General features: G+C 39.4%; 1 protein-coding gene across 4 annotated transcripts in view; it reads right to left on the reverse strand.

Annotated features, from left to right (window-relative positions):
- Positions 1-855: 855 nt before the first annotated feature.
- SLC15A1 (solute carrier family 15 member 1) overlaps positions 856-17,293 on the reverse strand; it is a 49,983-nt gene continuing 33,545 nt past the window's right edge. For 2 of the 4 annotated variants that reach the window (XM_036831592.1, XM_036831591.1), the window contains 8 exons: positions 17,146-17,265; positions 15,944-16,090; positions 15,077-15,126; positions 4,834-4,941; positions 4,607-4,715; positions 3,912-4,055; positions 2,573-2,680; positions 1,089-1,633 (listed from right to left, as the gene is read on the reverse strand). In XM_036831592.1, coding sequence (XP_036687487.1) covers positions 1,442-1,633; positions 2,573-2,680; positions 3,912-4,055; positions 4,607-4,715; positions 4,834-4,941; positions 15,077-15,126; positions 15,944-16,090; positions 17,146-17,265 — 978 coding nt within the window. In that variant the 3' untranslated portion in view covers positions 1,089-1,441. Of the gene's footprint in view, positions 1,634-2,572; positions 2,681-3,911; positions 4,056-4,606; positions 4,716-4,833; positions 4,942-15,076; positions 15,127-15,943; positions 16,091-17,145; positions 17,266-17,293 lie in introns of all 4 variants that reach the window. The other 2 variants (XM_036831590.1, XM_036831593.1) reach the window with 2 other exon arrangements.

The following is a 17,293-nucleotide window of genomic DNA, read 5'->3' on the forward strand; positions in this document are numbered from 1 at the left end:
CCGTTGGAGGAAGTGGCCTGGATCCTGAAGATGAAGAGGATTTTGCCAGGAGGAGTGCGTGGGCGAGGGGTGGGTAGATAAGTGTCTCAAGACCTGATTTTTCTTTTGTCTTTGACTAGAAGTGAGAACCCATTGCATTCCAGGAACTAGAAGAAGTTGGTGGGTCAGAGTGAGCAGAGAGAAAGGTGACGTATCCACAGATAGAAAGAGACCTTTTCTCAGTTAAGGAATGAGGACGTGATCAAAGGGCAGAAAGGTCCTCAGCAGCTTTGATTCATTACATTGGCGTTTCTCACTCTAGACTTTGTCTCTCTGTTTCATTCCGTCTCCACACTGCAATGATGAGCTTGTGCATGAAGCATCTTAGAGATCAAAGCTCCTAACCCAGGAACCAGTTCCCACATTGAGAACTGTGCACACGTCTGTCTAAGAACTGTTGCTCGTTTTTACAAGAGTGCCAAAGCAGACTCGTTCTGAGTCTGATACCTGGGAATGGTTATATGATAAATATCTATAGGATGAATTAGGCAGGAAGTGTTTATAATATTTTGGAACCATTTCTATTCAAGTAGAAAAATGCTCACGAGTATTGAGAAAAACACGTTGAGGTGGTACAAAAATATGCACACAGGAAGCTCCTAGTAATAAAAGAGAAGTGTAGCCACAGATAACCCTGAGAAAAGTAGGAAACAAATTTTGATATTTCATGTTCCTGGAATTTACTGTACGTGGGCCTTGCTTTGTTCATGCTTTATCACCTTCTGATGAAATTTTAATGAGCTGGCACAGTTTTTATAATCAGGAAAGGAAATGTTAAGGATTTCTTACTCTGCCCCCAAATACACAGACACTTACTCTTAAGAATGAGAATTTATTTCATACCATTGAAACTCTAAAAATCATGACTTGCTTTTACCTGAGTAGTTTTTTGAGTCATACATAATTTAAAAAGAGGTAGGGACTGGAAAAACAAAACTAAAAACAGAAGGTAAAGTTACCAGTTCCTACTAGCCGGTCCTTACTGTGTACCATTCTAAAGCCTAAACACTCAGTTTTTGTCTCATTTAACATTGATTCCATAGAGTGTTCGAATGCAAACAATATGGAACTTTGCCACCATTTCAAAAATTTAAGTTAGTCCAAAATAACTTTGTGTGTTAGGAAAGGAGTTAAGCGCAGGGTATGGACTCAGTGTTGTAAAAGTATGTGTATGTGTGTGTGTATGCTTTACATAAGACTTCTCTGAAAAACAAACAAACAAAAGGACTTCTTTTAGAGTGTTAGGGTCATCGCTGGCTGCTTAGAAAACAGCTTTCTTGGTTTGGTTCACAGTTCTGAAGTCTTCCCCATCAGCGGTCATACAACAGAGCGTCCTGCCCCCAGGGGACAGACACCTGGGCACATCCTGGGCCCAATCCGTCCTCCACTTGCTTCTTGACATTCACATCTGCGTCTGTAAGACGGGGTCCAACTTGGGATGTGGGCTACTCTGTTCCAGGTACTTTTTCTTTTCATCCGTATCAAACTGAGCGTCAATCTCTGCTGGATTGACGTACGTATAGAATCGGGCCATGATGGCAAATATTATGCAGACAACCAGAAGCAACGCCGCAAACAGAACATACTCGGCCCACTTTGAAGGAATGGAAGTTGGAGCAAGGAGAAAAACAAAAACAATACAGGTTATGGGAATGTATATATCGCGGGTATTTTTTCTTGCGACATCCAGATCGAAGGTGTTGGAAATGCAGTTGTTAGGGGAAACTGGTAGCTACTGCCACAGATACAGAATGGCCAGCTTTTCTTGAATGCCCAATGTAACAGTAACATTCTTCGAACAGCTCTGGAGTGCAGACACCCAGGACTTTAAGAAGATGAGACAAAATTTCTGAAAGACCCAAGTCTTAAGACAAATAGCTGGCCCCTGGAAGGATGGGGACCAAGAGCACACCAGGCAGTACTCTTGAGAGAAAAAGAATGTGCTGAAATGTTCTAAGTTAAGACCCCCATGTTATCTTTTGGCAAAACGTTGAGGTCATGAGCATGCAGGATTAGCACAGGCTCTGATGGGACCTGGTGGGGGAAGCAATGAGTCTGATGGGGTAAAGGGACAGCTCCCTTATGAGGCAGAGATTCTGAGTGCTGAAGGAGAGTTCCAGAACCAGAAAAGCCCTCATTTTATTTTAAGGGGAAAAATTACAACAACCTTTAGAATGGCTTTAACTTTAGGTATTATGAAACTTTCTGGATAACACGCCTGCTTTGGGGCCATTGAGCTGCATTCACTGAAGCCAGGAAAGATGTCTCCTTTGATAGTAAACCATATGAGGGTGTAGGTATGTTAACCCCATCTGGTTACATCTGGTTCTTTTCCAAGTAGAAATAAGAAGAATCAGCACACACTTGGCCATAAGACCTTTTTGTATCTGCCCTATCTGGCTCGTCTGGCAGTGTTATTCAGCCATTGGCCAAGATGACCACGTGTATATACAGACAGCTAGGGAGGGTCGTCACGATGACGATTAACAGGCAAGAGGACAGAGGTACGCGCCATCTCTATCTGCATCAGTACCTGTTCACTGAACGGGCCTGCTCCTGCTACGATAAGAACGATTGAAGTTGCCAATGCCACTGTCAACAGCCACCCTGCTTGAAGCACTGACTTCATGTTGGAAGGAGCCTGAGGAAACGAAACAGAGTGAGTCCCAATCTAGACGGCAACCGCAGAGCAGGAGAACACAACTAACTCACTGATTCCCTTAATTAGGCCGTCTACCCCCAAAATGCACATTAAGAGTCAGGCTGGTTTAAGTGTAAAAAGGATTATCACTTGGATAACAAGACATCCCAAATGCTCCTGTGGTATGAACATACAAGAATCCTTTGTTTTTCACTCTCCACATGCTTGCAAAGTTGTCATCCTAATGAAATGGACGAATCTACAGATGAACCGATTCTGCTTCTACAGAAGAATTTTCAAACAAAGCCATCCCGTCCGACCTCTCCTTCCCCCCCGAATGGAGGCTGCTCTCTGTGCTGTCATCTTGCTCTTTGGGGAGCTTCCCCGCTATGTCACCAAAACTTGTCTTAGAACTCTTGTCACCTGTGTTATAGTCATCTCCTTAACTAGACTGTGAGGTCATCGCAGGAAGGGATTACCCAGCTCATATTTACAATCTTCACTGCAAAACTTGAAGGTATTAGGCATGCTGGGGTTAGGACGAATGTAACTGTATTTTGATAAAATAGTTCAGAACCTAAGCTCTAATTTAGGTATCAGCAAAATGTGCCTCATTAGTCTAATATTCACAAAAGCAATACTATTTTTTAACTTTTAAAAGCTAGGCCTCAATCAGTGTGTTTACTGGGAGCTACAAAGAGACCTCAAGTGAACCTTAAAAATAATGAGGACACAGACCTATGCATGACCCTGTTATGAACAGGGTTGTTTCAGAACGTGGGATCCACTGACCATCACGACCCTGGTAATGGTCGTTAATATAGGTTTTCCTACTTAGGACCCCAAATCTCTAGCATGTGACTGGGAATTCAAATACCTATATCATGATACTAAATAGTAATATTCTTTTTTTTTTTTTTTTTTGGCCATGCCGTGTGGCTTGCAGGATCTTAGTTCCCCGACCAGGGATTGAACCTGTGCTCTCGGCAGTGAAAGCATGGAGTCCTAACCACTGGACCACCAGGGAATTCCCTAAACAGTAATATTCTTATTCAGTAAATAAGACTTGGTAATTTCTAAAACCTTGTTTGATAGAACCTACCATAATGCTTTCTAGAATTTTCTTTTACACTGCAAATACATGGCTACCCCAGCTTTTAATTAAGTCCCAGCAGCATTTTTTGAAGGCAGGGCTGTAGGAGAGGGGTGTACAAAATGATAGACAAGAAACCTGAGAATATGAGAACTCCAATCCTGTGACGGAGAAAACCACCTCGCCGCAGGTGAGGAGGAAGTACTGGGGGATTTGCAGGGCCATGCTGACTGTGTTCGGGGCAATATCTTCAAATATCGTCGGTGTGAGGCAGCTGTTATCCTAAACCGGTAAGGCAAAAGCAAGAAGAAGAAATGAAAATCGAGACTGCTTCCAGAATAAAAATTGCTCAGACAGGCAAACTGAATTTGGACCTTCAGGGTTACACCATAGGATCTATCCAGAAAGTACACATTTTAAAAGTAAATATGTTAACACTGCATTTTATCCTTGGGATGGGATGGCCTTGGTAGGATTTGAAAATATGTTCACTAGCTTTTTCTTCTTAAATAAGAGAGCAGATTGGAAGTCAGGTTTGTTGAAAACATTGCCAGCTCTCTGAACTAAAAGCTTCCAAGGTCCATGTTAATAGTCTATGAGGACACTGGTCAATGTGAACGTTTAGAGCAAGTCAATCTGTTTAATTTTATTCTAACGGTGAACTTAAGGCAATGATAAATCACAGAATTAGTGGTGAACTGAATTAATTCTAAATTCGTTTAAAATACAGATCCTAATATCACTCTGTTAAATCATTACTATGTCCTGTTTTCAAGCACTCATATCAATAAACTTTGCATGGAACTTCTGATTCAGTGCAATGAGTTACTAACCTTCCTTGTGATTACATAGGTATACGCACTACCAAATTCAAGGTAGGATGTTTTGAACTCATTTTCACAGTGTTGTAAAATTTCTGATGAGTTTATTGTGAAGCTCTTTCTATGAAAAGAAAGATTGATATAAATTAATATTCTTGCTATTGAAAGTTTCAATGTATTAAAGAAAAAGATTTGAAACCCTTGAACTTGGGAGCAAAGTGTCCATTGTAGGTACTTACTCGCCAGAAGAGAAAAAATGATATTCGCTGGCATTGTGACTGGTAACGTTTTCATAAAGTTGCTCATCCACTGTGACATTGAAGCTCTCAGCAAGAGCATTTACAAATCTGAAACAGAAAACCATCTGTCTTGTGAGTGGACTATGGAATGATTTGCTCCAGGTCACAGTATGTGCATCTGAAGTTGGGCTCTGTTCCTTTTTGGAAGGAATTTAAGATGTCTGCAGAAGATTTCTAGAGTATAAAGGCAGAAAGTAACTTACTCTAGGTTTGCCTTTGCTAACCTCATGAGAACACACCTAAAAGAATTTATTTCACACAGGTAAATGCCGGGAACTGTTCTAAGTACTCTGTGACTAGGAACTATTTCAGTGGTATTTTGGGATATTAAGTACAGATTGAAATAGCTGCTGATCTCCTCCCCCTCCAGAAGGCAGCCATGTCTTTGTGCTTCTTATTTCAGAAGCTTGACAGCCAAAGTGGTGAAGGACCAAAAGCAGTAGTTGCCGAGTACCTAAAAGACATCCTCCAACTGGGGCTTCTTTTACAGCGTCAGGGAAGCCCATTTATTTCCTTTACTTTAAAGAGCCGCTTCAGGAGGGAGGGGCTCCAAGGAGTGGGCAGGAAGACGTGGGCCAGCCCAGCAGTCAGAGAGAGTTTTGAGGAATTCCCTTCCGATGGCAGAGACCCGTGTCTGCAGGTCGTGCAGTAACAGAGATCAGCACCCCACGGGAATACGGCTGGGAATGGAACACCCAGGAGGACTGGGTGCTGGGTCCCAAGGTTTCCAGTCTCTGAAGCATTCCCCGTACCCAAGCTTCAATGGGACCGTTTGAGTTGTTTGCCTCCAAAGGACCATATAGGTGGTGACCGGGTGGACAGATGATTAGAGATCCCTTCCTCAAGTGTTCCAGGCTAGGGAAGACTCTGATACTCTTGTACTGCCCCAGGGAGAAGGGGGCTACTCCAAATAAGACCAGCGGATCTTTCCTACCAGATAGGTGATTGAAGGCATACAGAAGATCATCCAATTCAGAGAACGAGAAGTAATAACAGTATACACCTAAGTACCATAAAGAACCATTTAACTTCCACATCCCTAAAATACATGGTGATGGAATAAAATTTACGTTTTAAGGCAGGACAAGAATATGTAAGCATAACATTCCCTGCCCTGTATTGAGCACTCCCTAATATGCAGTGTGCATCTGCATTATACACTAACTTGACCTCCCCAAAGGTGGGAATGCTGGCTCCACCATAAAGATCGATTTTTTTTCCCTTTCTTCTGACGTCAGCAATGTAACTCCTTGGAAGATAACGTTCTTTCCTAATTCTGTAAGGGGTCGTGGTGACCTGCTGCTTGCTTTGTATGTGCAGACTTGTACTATGTGTTTTTGGTGAACCTTATGTAAAAATGTCACTGTGTCATTTTGATGTACAATCTTTTGTCTCAAAAATGTATATTTTTAAGTACCTTTGTGGTTTTTTTTTTTTTTTTTGGCCACGCCAGGCAGCTTGTGGGATCTTAGTTCCCTAACCAGGGATTGAACCCAGGCCCTCGGCAGTGAAAGCGTGCAGTCCTAACCACTGGACCACCAGAGAATTCCCTTGAGGTACCTTTGTATAAATGAAGTACCTTTGACTTCTAACAAGTGGAACAGTCCTCAGAGTTTTTTGAAAGACTGTCTCCTGGGTTATAATCTTTTAGATCAGCTCGAATAAAATTCTCTACTTCTCCTTTAGATGGACTATTGATTAATTTTTTTGTCAACAGTGGCCAAGTTTCATCTACTGTGTGGCAATAAGTAATATTGGTCAAATTCCAGGGACTGAGAGAACATTTTTATGAATGAAACATTTGACTTGGTGTCATTTAACAGGTGATTAAAATAGAAAACTGAACCTGATGTAGGTCAACAGGACCCTAATACAGTGACTATTGCTCCAAACTGTAAATGCCACTTTTATAAAAGATTAAGATGAACCATTCAAAAGAGAGACAGTGTAAACAATATGAAATTAGGAAGTAGACCCTTGGGCCTGGGGCCTGGCTTTATATATTATAAGCCAGAAGGCTGAATAAATCCTATCCTAAGGCTTGAGTACTACTGCCCGCCTGAAATATGTCTCAGGGCTGGTACAAGATACCAATAAGAATGGAAATAATCTGAAAAAAAAAAAAAAAAAAGCAACATCACACATCTCAGATGTGTTTTCATAAACACACAGAAAATAGGAGAGGATAAACAGCAAACACATTCTGAGTGCTTCGAAAGGCATGGAAAGCGGAGGTTCCAGATCAATTGTGCTCTGAGAGCTCTGATCAGGCAAATCCTAGGGTCCACTAGGCTTCAAGCTGGCTTGACGTGGTAGGAGCACCAGGGTCTAAGCTACAAAGTGATCATGGGAGGAGGGATGGAGAGTGGGAACCAGCTGAGAAAACAACAAGAAGGGACCAGTTCCTTAAAGAATAACGAGGGGACAGAGATATTTGTTCCTCTTCAATAAAAAATTTTTTTAAAAAAGGCTTTATGAGCTATAGTTCACATACCGCAAAATTCACCCCTTTAAAGTGTGCAATTCTGTGATTTCACTACAGCCACATGGTTGTGCAACCATCACAAGAATCCAGTTCTCATCTCTCCAAAAAGAAACTCAATACCCGTGAGTAGTCACTCCCCATGCCCCCTCCCCACAGTCCTTGGCAGCCACGAATCTCCTTTCTGTCTCTGTGGATTTGCCTGCCGTTTCATGTAAATGGCATCATACAGCAGGAGGTCTTTGTGCCTGGCTTCTTTCACTTAGCATAATGGTTGTTTTTTTTTTAAATTTATTTATTTTTATTTATTTATTTATTTATTTTTGGCTGTGTTGGGTCTTCATTTCTGTGCGAGGGCTTTCTCCAGTTGTGGAGAGCAGGGGCCACTCTTCATCGCAGTGCGCGGGCCTCTCACCGTCGCGGCCTCTCCCGTTGCGGAGCACAAGCTCCAGACGCGCAGGCTCAGCAGCCGTAGCTCACAGGCCCAGCCGCTCCGCGGCATGTGGGATCCTCCCAGACCAGGGCTCGAACCTATGTCCCCTGCATTGGCAGGCGGACTCCCAACCACTGCGCCACCAGGGAAGCCCTAGCATAATGTTTTTAAGGTGTATTCATGTGACAGCATACAGCAGTACTCCATCTCTTTTCATGGCTGAATAATATTCCATTGTATGGATAGACCACATTTTGTTTATCAGTTGATGGGCATTTGAGTTGTTTCTACATTTTGTCTATTGTGAATAATGCTGCTATGAACATTCATCTACAAGTTTTCGAGTGGACATATATTTCCATTTCTTGTGGGTGTATACCTAGGTGAAAAATTGCTGAGTCATATGGTAACTCTATGTTTAACATTTTGAGAAACAGTTTTTCAAAGTGGTTGCATCAGTTTACATTTGCACCAGCTGTGTATAAGGATTCCAATTTATCTGCCTCCTCACCAACACTTGTTATTACCTGTTTTTTTTTTTTAAATTTATTTATTAGAGCCTGGTGAATGTGAAGTGGTATCTTGTTGTTTTGATTCACATTTCCCTAATGAATAATGATGCTGAGCATCTTTTCATGTACTTTTTGGCCAATAGTATTCGTTTTGGATAAATGTCTATTCAAATACTTTGCCCATTTAAAAAATTGGGTTATCTGTCACTTTATTATTGACTAGTAATAATTTTTATATATTTGGAATATAAGTCTCTTATATATGATTTGCAAATATTTTCTCTCATCCTGTGGGTTGTCTTTCACTTTCTTGATGGCATCATTTGTAGCACAAATGTTTTCAAGTTTGATGAAGCCTATTACTATTTTTGTTGTTGTTGTTGTTTGTGCTTTTAGTTTCATATATAAGAAACCACTGCCTAACCCAAGGTCACAAAGATTCACTCCTATTTTTCTTCTAGAAATTGTATTGCTTTAGTTATATTTAGGTCTACGATCCATCGAGTTAATTTTTATATATGGGATCAGTGAAGGGGGTGTTCATCGTCAGTCTTTTGTATGTGGATTTCCAGTACCATTTGTGGAAAACTCCACAGTTTTTAAAATGAAGATATCTTTCTGAATCTACTTATGGCCAATCATGTCCCAGCTACACTCCCTCCTTAAAGCATCTTTTTTCAGTATGGCAGTCGTGAAGACCAGGACCAAAATAAACTGAACTGACAGTAAATCTTAAATTGAGATTTTTAGCAACCAATGAAGCATATAATCACATTATCTACATGAATAATTTCTGTACCACTAGTGAATAAAAATATTTGTAAAATATTGTTTTTTAAAACTTTCTTCATCCTTTTTATATTTCTTTTTTATATTACTTATGATGAACATATGAATTTGGTACAGTAGTTTATATATATTTATAATTTATAAAGGATACCATATTCATACATTGTGGGTACATGCTCAAAATATTTTTATTGAATGTGATAAGAGGTTTAAAGATCAGTGCCCTTGAGAAACTTCCCACATGTGGACAAAGAAACATATGTGAATGTGGACCGTGACATTGTTTGGAAAAGTGAAAGTAACCTAAATTTCCTGTACAGAGGAATGGACAAAAAAATTGTGGTATATCCATGCAATGGAATATTATACAATGGTTTAAGTGAATGGATAAGGGACACATATATGAATATGACTAAATATTAAAATAATATTTTTAATGTAATATATTTTGTAATATGATGGCAGAATGACATATACACAGGACAATAACATTTTTAAGTTTAAAAACATGCCAAAAACATATTGTTTATAGATACATATATATGTAGCAATATGTAATGTTAAAAAAATTCATGAGAAAGATCAGTATCAAACTCTCGACCAATTTTTGACTGAAGTATTGCCATTGATTTAAAAGACTGTAGTCTATTAAGTCCTGCAGCTTCCTGATACCACATAATTAAGAGGATTCCATTTTGCTTAAGATTCTATACACTATTCCTTTATTTCATATATTACTCAGAAGTCTGACTTCCTGAAATTTTTGAAGTTGTTCTAATTATCAGTTTGTTTCTGACGCTAGTTTTTCAGAACTTCCCTTTTTTTTTAAATGTGTCTCCTGGGCATTACTGAAATAATAAATAATAAAACCTTTGATCCATTAAGAATTTGTTGTTGCCAATAAAAAGAAAAAAGTTTCTGGTTTAGCTTTTACCACATGGATGGATTGGTGGAGTTAAGTGTTGGTGACCTCATGTATCCTTCTTCTTTTCTAAGATCTCATCAAAGACAAGGAAGGAGGAGAGGGAGAGGGAGAGGAGTGAGGAAGGGGGGAAAGGGGAGGGGAAGGAAGAGGGGGAGGGGAAGGAAGAGGGGGAGGAGAGGAAGAGGAGGAGAAGAACAAGAAGAGGAGAAGAAGAACGAAGCTTTAACAGCACCAGAACAAGAAAGGATACCACAATCTAAATTGTCTGACGTTTCTAAAGTTAGGAGACATTTTTGACAAAATCAAAGCAATGGATTCTGAGGCACAAAACAATACTCTGAGGCACAAAGGAAATCCCAGAGGTGCCGCCAGCTCAGAATCAAATACAAAGGTCAGGAAAGGGCCAGGTGACCATTATTAGTGTACTTCCCTCCAGGTCTGCTAAGGCAGTTGTGTGTACGTGAGTGTGTGAGGGACAGAACAACAATCCAGAAGACAGAAAAGGTATTAGGGGCTGAATTGTGTCCCCACTTCCCAGTTTGTATGTGGAAGTCCTAACCCCCCAGTACCTTGGAATGGGACTGACTGTATTTGGAGACAAGGTCTTTAAAGAGGTAAAATGAAGTCATTAGGGTGGGCCTTAATCCAAGATGACTGGTGTCCTTATAAGAAGAGGAGATTAAGACACAAGCACACACAGAGAGATGACCATGTGAGGACAAAGGGAGAAGACGGCATCTACAAGCCAAGGAGAGAGACCTCAGAGAAAACCAGCCCTGCCGACACCTTGATCTCAGACGTCCAGCCTCCAGAATGGTGAGGAAGTAATTTTCTTTTTGTTTAAGCCTCCCAGTCTGTGGTACTTTGTTATGGCAGCCCTAGCAAACGAATACAGAAGGGAACAAAGAAAACGAGGGAAGGAACCAAAAATTCAAAGGGCCTAGTGCAGGCAAGATGAATAAAATCACATCCAGACTTAGTTTCACTGCAGAGAAATGTGAGAACACCAAGGAGAAAGGAGATAACAAAAGCGTGGAGAGAAGAAAATGAAATCAACTACAAAGACCGGCACATGCTTTTTGTTGTTGTTTTTTTTTTGTCTGCACAACTAGGTACTAGATGCCAGTAGAAAAAAAAAAACCTCCAAGGTTCTGGGAGAAAATAGCATCCAACCTATGATGAAGTGCGCGAATAGAAAAAGGCATTTTCAGGCACGCAAGGGCTTGCAATTTACCTCACTGCTTCTCTTGACAAGATAACTGAGCATATCCCGCAGCAAAACAAGAAAGGTGTCCCAGAAAGATGACATGAGATCCAAGAAAGAAAGGCAGAAACCTGGGCATACGATGAAAATTCTGTGAGGATAGTGGCATCACAAGATTACAGAGTAAAGGTTCCAGTGAGATCAAAGCGCATGCTGAAGGTTTCCAGAGACGTGGATCCCTGGATCGGCTCACCTTGGGGATAAAGGCTTATGCTTTTGTCAATGAGAGGCCAAGTAAGTTACAGGAAAAAACAAAAGCTATGGGAGAAAGCCTCGGTTCAATTAAGGCAATCAAGATGCAGTACCACCGAACAATTCATGGAATGTCAATGAATCTTGACATTCAGAACATTTCCCTTTGAGGATACATTTTCAAGTTTATAAAGTTACATTCTCTTCTCTTTCAGACTGATCACTCTTATTACACTATGACTAATATTTATACAGTCAAATTGTAAATCCTGTGTATTGATCTATTTTTTAGACTCCACCTAGCACATGAAATACACGGAAAAATAAATGTAAGTATTAACAATGTGAAACATGGGCAGTTAAGAGAGATGAAGAGTACATTAATTTCTTTATACCATTAAATTAGTAGATACCTCTGTAATAATATACTTATTTCTCTATTAATGTGTTCTAGTGGTAGCTAGTAAAAGCTAAAATCAGAAATTCAGTTGTAGCCACAATGAAATGGGAATTGTGGTAAGGGTTAAGGCAAATAGGAGACCTACTCTCATTTTCCCCCAATTTATTCTTATTAAAAAAGTGTATTTATAGTAAACTGGCTTTTTTGCTATATAGTTCTATGAGTTTTAACACGTCTAGATTTATATAAACATCATCACAATCAGGATACAGACCAGTTCCACTGCCCCCAAATCTCCCTCATGCTACCACGTAGTTAAACCTTTCCTCCACTCCTACCCATGTCAACCACTAATCTGTTCTTCATTCTTAGGGGTTTTTTTTGCCACTTCCAGAATGTCATATAAACTGAATTATATAGTATGTATAACTTTTTGAGATTGGCTTCTTTGATGGCATAATGCACTTGAATTTCTTTTATATCGTTGCATGTATCAATAGTTCATTCCTTTTTTTTCTTGAGTAGTATTCCATTGTATGGATGCAATAAAGTCTGATGTCTGTTTATTCATCACCCACTGAAGGATATTTGGGTGACTCCCAATCTTTGGTGATTATAAACAGAGCTTCTATAAACATTTGAGTATAGGTTTTATGTGAGCATAAATTTGCATTTCTCTAGGATAAATATCTAGGAGTGAGATGGCTGGCTCATATGGTAAGTGTATATTGAATTTTATAAGAAATTGCCAAACTGTTTTTCAGAATGGCTGTACCATTTTGCACTTCCATTACCAATGCATGGGAGGTCTAGTTGCTCTGTATCCTCACCAGCACTTGACACTGTCAATTTAAAAAATTATCATAGGGGCTTCCCTGGTGGCGCAGTGGTTGAGAATCTGCCTGCCAATGCAGGGGACACGGGTTCGAACCCTGGTCTGGGAAGATCCCACATGCCGCGGAGCAACTAGGCCCGTGAGCCACAACTACTGAGCCTGCGCGTCTGGAGCCTGTGCTCCACAACAAGAGAGGCCGCGACAGTGAGAGGCCCGCGCACCGCGATGAAGAGGGGCCCCCACTCGCCGCAACTGGAGAAAGCCCACGCACAGAAACGAAGACCCAACACAGCCAAAAATAAATAAATAAATAAATAAAGTGTAAAATTAAAAAAAGAAAAAAAAATTATTATAGCCATCCAATAGGTGTGTCATGAAAACTCACTGTGCTTTTAATTTATATTTCCTTAATAACCAATGATGTTGAACATTTTTTCATGTGCTTATTTGTGTATCTTCTTTGGTAAAATGTCTGTTAAAATCTTCTGCTCTATTTTTTAACTGGATTATTTTATTATTGAGTTTTGAGAGTACTTTATATATTCTGGGTACAAATTCTTTGTCAGATATGTATGTGATTTGTAAATATTTTCTCTCTGTTTGTAGCTTATCTTTTCATTCTCTTGACAGTGAGATTTATAGAACAGATGTTTTTAGTTTTGAGAAAATTTATTTTTTTTCTTTTATGGATTATGCTTTTGGTGTCATATCTAAGAACTCAAGTCACAAAGATTTTGTTTCCCTATAAAAATTTAACAGTTGAACATTTTACATGTAGGTCTGTAATCAATTTTGAGTTAACTTTCCTACATGATGTATAAGATTTTTTATATAATTTTGTATAAAATGTGAAGTTTAGGACAAATTCATTTTTTACATATGAGTGTCCAAATGTTTCAACACCATTTTTGTAAAAGACTATACTTATTAGCCCATTGAATTGTCTTTGTACTTTTGTCAAAAGTCAGTTGACTGTACTTGGGTGGGTCTATTTCTGGACCATTACACTGACCAATTATGCTAAGTGAAATCTGCTAGACAGAGAAAGACAAATACTGTATGGTGTCACTTATATGGGGAACCTAAAAAGAAAAAGTTGAATCCATAGAAACAGAGAATAGAGGGATAGCTGCCAAGGAAGGAGGGAATGGTGAGGGGAGATGTTGGCCAAAGGGTATAAACTTTCAGTTTTAAGATGAATAAGTTCTAAGGATCTAAAGTACAGCATGGTGACTAATTAATACTATATTGTATACTTGAAATTTGCTAAGAGATTGGATCTTAAAATTCTCATAATTTAAAAAGGGTAACTTTGAGGTGATGAATATGTTAATTAACTTGATTGTGATAAATATTTTACAGTGTATACATATATCAAATCATCACGTTGTATACTTTAAGTATATACGATTTTGTCAATTATACCTCAATAAAACTGGAAAAATCATAAACCAAAACACCAATGCTACGATTGAGATAGGAAATGCACTAAACCTATAGATCAATTTGGGGAGGATTGACATCTTTTCTATATTAAGTTCTCTAATCAATGAAACCAACATATCTCTCCATTTATTTAGCTCTTCATTGATTTTTCATCAGCCTTTTGTAGTTTCAGCTCTCAAATCCTGTATATGTCTTATAAGATTTATAATTAGTATTTCATCACTTTTTTTGAGCTATGGTAAAAGGTATAGTTTAAAAATTTCAGTTTCCAATCATTTATTGCTAGTATATAGAAATATGTTTGTTTTGTTGTTGGCCTTGTATCCTGTAACCTTTCTAAACTCACTTATTGATTCTATGGGCTTTTTCTGTAGAGTCCTTGGGACTTGTTTATGCAATCATGCCTTCTGTGAGTTGGGATAGTTTTATTTTTTCCTTTCCAATCTAGATGCTTTTACTTATTTTTCTTGCCTCATGGCACTAGCATCCAGAAGGATTGTGAATAGGAGTGGAGTGGACAATCTAACCTGGTTCCTGATCTTAGGGGGAGAGCATTTAGACTTTTGCCTTTAAGTACAACGTTAGCTTGGATTTTTTTAGACGTACATTTTCTGAGTAAGGAAGTTCCCTTCAGTTCCTAGTTTGCTGAGAGTTGTTAAATGAATGGATGCTGAATTTCATCAAATGTTTTTTGTGCATCAATTGATATGATGTGGATTTTCCTCTTCAGTTTATTAAGATGATGGATTTTATTTATGATTTAAAAAACATTGAACCAGCCTTACATTCTTGAGGTAAACCACATACTCTCATTTTATATCCTTGTTATAGTTGAATTTTACTATGGGTATACATTAGTTATGTAAGAAGCTGATATAACTTAAGTTTTAAAGAAATACACATACCTGATTCCATTTTGTCCTTTTTCTGGCTTCTGGTTAAGGCCATCCTTTACCTGAGAAAGAAAACATTTTCAAATCTAACTTATCAGAATAAGTTCAGAAGGAGAGTGATATTGGCATTTATCCTAGGAGCTAAGGGCACCGTGATTACGTTTGCTGGGCTCCACCCTTCAGCCCTGGTTCACCTGAAGTTAAGATGAGCCTCTACAACTTTTCATGCTTGCTTTCTAGTGGTTCCACAGAACACTGCTCTCCAAGAATTTAGGGCAAGCCACTCAACAGTCCCCTAATTAAACACATTACCAAGAAGTCTTAAGTCCATAACGCAGTTCTGTAGAAGCTCACTTAAACTCACCTTACAGAATACCCACAACCCCTTCATTAGGTCAACTACACCTTCATAGCTTCTTTATATGCTGAATGGAATATCCAGATGCTTATATTTTGTCATGAAATCATTTTTATTCATTTCTATTGCTTTTACCTGATGTATTCACTCTATTTTTTTAGAGACAGCTCTAATTTCCCAATTACTCAGTGCAAATTTTTTAAATGAATGCCGTTAAAGATATATTTAAAACTTTATCTCAAAAAGTCTCTGAGAATGCACACAGGTACTCTGTGTGACCTGTGTACACATACACCATACCGTGCCCAGAAGGTCTTTTTAAAGTTTGTAAAATTACTATTAACCCTTCCCATCCGCCAGTCAAACCTTTACTGGAAGTCAAATGACTGTGTCCTTGAAGAAGGAAGAATTGAGGATTATCTAATATAATACTACATGGGGAGGAAAAAAAGTCACACCACTAAAAGGCCGTGTCTCCAACAGCACAGTCAAGAGTCAGCTGCAGGTGTACAGCTACTTACCACTTGGTAATTGTTTGGGGCCCAGACTAGAAGGGTATGGCGATGGCCCTGCTCAAACTTATGAGTTACTAGAGTGACTGGTGATCCAGTAGAAGAAATGTTTATACGTGTCAGATTGTCTGCATTGAAAGTCATAAATTCACTTTTCTATAATGGGGAGAAAGGAATCACAGTTAATACCAGAGCCTTGTTCTGCACTGACACTGTCGTGCATATTATTTCGCATTCCCAGGTCATGTTCATACACATCCAAAAATGCCTCGATGGGGGCTGGCATTGGTTTGTCTCAGCCTCCGCCCTAGCCCACCCCTGTGGACTGTATCCTGAAGTTGTTTAGCATTACCACAAGAATTATGATTTTCATCCAGCATTTTACTTTCATTTTATGAAGATAAATGCTATGGAAATTATTTCTACCATTGGGCAAAGAACAGCATTGAGGAAAAGCAACAGCCTGGGTGAAAATCAATACTGGGACTTCCCAAGCATCGGGAGTCAAACGTTCTTTCTTCCTTCACGATTATTAGTTTGGCAAGATCTAAGGGAGTGGTTCTCAATGGCGGCTGACCAGGAATGTGACCAGTTAAATCAAAATTTCTGGAGTTGGGTTGCAGGCGTCAGAATTGTCAAAGCTCTCCAGACTTAAGGTTGAGAAGCTCTAATCGAGACCAATGACCATCCATCCACAGTAGGGTTTTCCAGTCTCAGCACTGTTGGCATTTGGGGCAGATAATTCTTTGTTGAGGAGGCTGCATGTCAGCACCTCTGGCTTCTACATAGGAGACGCCAAAAGCACACTCCCAGCTGTGACCATTAAAAATGTCTCCAGAGATTGCCAAGTGTTCCCTGTGGGGGTTATTTTCATAGCCCCGGTGGAGAACCGTTGACCCAGAATCTTGCTATTTAAAGTGTGGTTCCACGTACCGGCAGCGGCAGTGTCACCCGAGAGCTTGTAAAAATGCAGCATTTCAGACCCACCGGTCACAAATCTGCATTTTAACAAGCTCCCCAGGTGATTCACAGACACAGTAAAGAGCACACTGGTCCAGAGTGAAGCCAAGATGAGATCAGAGATGAAGACATTTCACTTCTGGGCTCATCTTTGGATTTACACAAGAACCAAGAAGATCGGCTTCTCCAAATCCTATTGTGATAACTCAGGTCAGAAGAGGAAAAAGAAAGTTGCATTTCCTTCTACTTACTGGAGACGTCTGGTTAACTGTCACTGTCGTTCCAGGAAAAGATATAGTCATGCTGTCATTTCCTATATTCAATACTTTAATTTGGAATTCATTTCCTTTGGGGAAGATGGGAAGAGTTTTCTGAGCAAAATAAAAGAGAATTGGCAGT

This window comes from Balaenoptera musculus, chromosome 18, assembly GCF_009873245.2.
Source record: "Balaenoptera musculus isolate JJ_BM4_2016_0621 chromosome 18, mBalMus1.pri.v3, whole genome shotgun sequence".
Classification (NCBI taxonomy): Eukaryota; Metazoa; Chordata; class Mammalia; order Artiodactyla; family Balaenopteridae; genus Balaenoptera; species Balaenoptera musculus.